The 1621-nt window shown below is 41.4% G+C and overlaps 1 protein-coding gene across 1 annotated transcript; it reads right to left on the bottom strand. All coding sequences in view use genetic code 11, as the record gives it.

The window, feature by feature from the left end:
- Nucleotides 1-1108: 1108 nt before the first annotated feature.
- EGR_10217 (hypothetical protein) lies at nucleotides 1109-1315 on the bottom strand (the record flags this gene model as incomplete). The annotated part of the gene is made up of 2 exons (XM_024499466.1): nucleotides 1109-1186; nucleotides 1271-1315. 2 exons carry the CDS (start codon nucleotides 1313-1315, stop codon nucleotides 1109-1111), a joined length of 123 nt encoding a protein of 40 aa, XP_024346131.1.
- Nucleotides 1316-1621: the final 306 nt, after the last annotated feature.

Below are 1621 nucleotides of genomic sequence, written 5' to 3'. Positions count from 1 at the left end.
TGATGAGTTTATCAAACGATTAGAGTCAATTGCTATCTCGTAGATTCATTACTAGTGCGGAGCGATCAGAGCAATCGTGACCTACTATACTGACCTTCACTGACTTCTACTAGATGTTGCTATGTTGTCAGCTACGTCTATTATCATGCGCCTAATCAACTGGTCTGCATGAAGCCGAGATAGAGAGGCGTGGTAGATTACTGGAATCTCCTACACATACAGCGAGATTCTTTTCTGATCCTTTATTTTCCATCGGTGTTAAAGCGAAAAATTGCACTTTGCTCATCTGCGTTTGAGGAGATCAAAGAAGGAAAGGGCCCAACACTGCTTCATCATCTATTACAAAACTCCTCGGTTGGTATTTTGAAAGCAATCTCAGGGAGTTGTGCAGCGCATCACCACCAATATTCAGCACTCATTTTATTTAAGCACAGCACTTGTGACCATCCTGTGGTCGCCTTTTGTCATATTGCTTTATGTAGTAAAACGTTATCGGTTGCATCTGGCTACACCTTTGTTCTCACCAACTATCGTTTAACATCCTTCATGTACTAGTGCACTCTAAGGGTAAAGTCCGCTGTCAAAGTGATTGGCAGACAATTTGATAATTCGAGTTAATTGTTTAATGGCCAACGAAATTATGCGCAAGTGAGTGGCAACGCAATGGGATGTGGAATCACTGGAAGAGGTGTTATTTGAATAGGAAATGCATTCGAATATTGTATGATTCGTGGACTAATGCATACCTCTTGGCAGTTCAGTAATAGCTACGATGGCGAGATAATGGCCATGGCATGCGCTCCTTGTTCTTGACATTGCACTCGGCCACCACAACTTGAACAAAATTACTAGTTAGCATGTTCGGTCTGTGATCTCAAACCACCATTGTAGAATTCCGAATGCGCAATGTCGCCAAGTTATAACTAGCATATCTTGCGAAATGACTAATCATCTCGCTGCATCACCAGTGTGGAAGCGATTAATTGTTTCACAAGTGGATTTGAATGCTTACATTGGGGAAGGAAAATGTAGAGCTCATGAAAAGAGCAGAGAATCGGCAAATTTCCAACCACACACCGAGATGCATTGCTGGTTTGACAGCTGCAATTTATGCATTGGGAATTTCACCATTTGTCGGCACCCCATTGTTCACAAAATCCACGTCTACTCCGTCTACTATGAGTTCCTAATATTCATTTAATTAGATCCTGTTTCAGTGACAGTAAACTTTCTGTGCTTGCCTTCAGAAACACTAGGAAATTTTAACTACCTGAGTGGCAGCTTGAACTCTCTGACCAGTGATTGCATTTGGCATGCGAGATTCTGCAGTTCATCATAGACGTTCTCTAGAGATAAACAAAATGTGTAAGCGAATAACCTCGGCATGTAACGAATTAAACATCGTCAACCACATTGAGCAAAAGTGACTTTCTTATTGCTTTTAGGAACATCTATTCTGTTGATAAGCTTCGGATGCCAAACATATCACAAATGTCGCTCAATCTCACGCTTCCTTGTCTTTCTGCTTCTGTTAAAGTAAAACTCGTTTGGCAAGCGAAGAGGCTGCATAATTTTACTGATGCTGCAAACGCCAATTTCTAACTGAGAAGAACGTGGTCTT

Source organism: Echinococcus granulosus, assembly GCF_000524195.1.
Source record: "Echinococcus granulosus chromosome Unknown EG_S00199, whole genome shotgun sequence".
Classification (NCBI taxonomy): domain Eukaryota; kingdom Metazoa; phylum Platyhelminthes; class Cestoda; order Cyclophyllidea; family Taeniidae; genus Echinococcus; species Echinococcus granulosus.
This window is presented reverse-complemented; position numbering and strand designations above follow the sequence as displayed.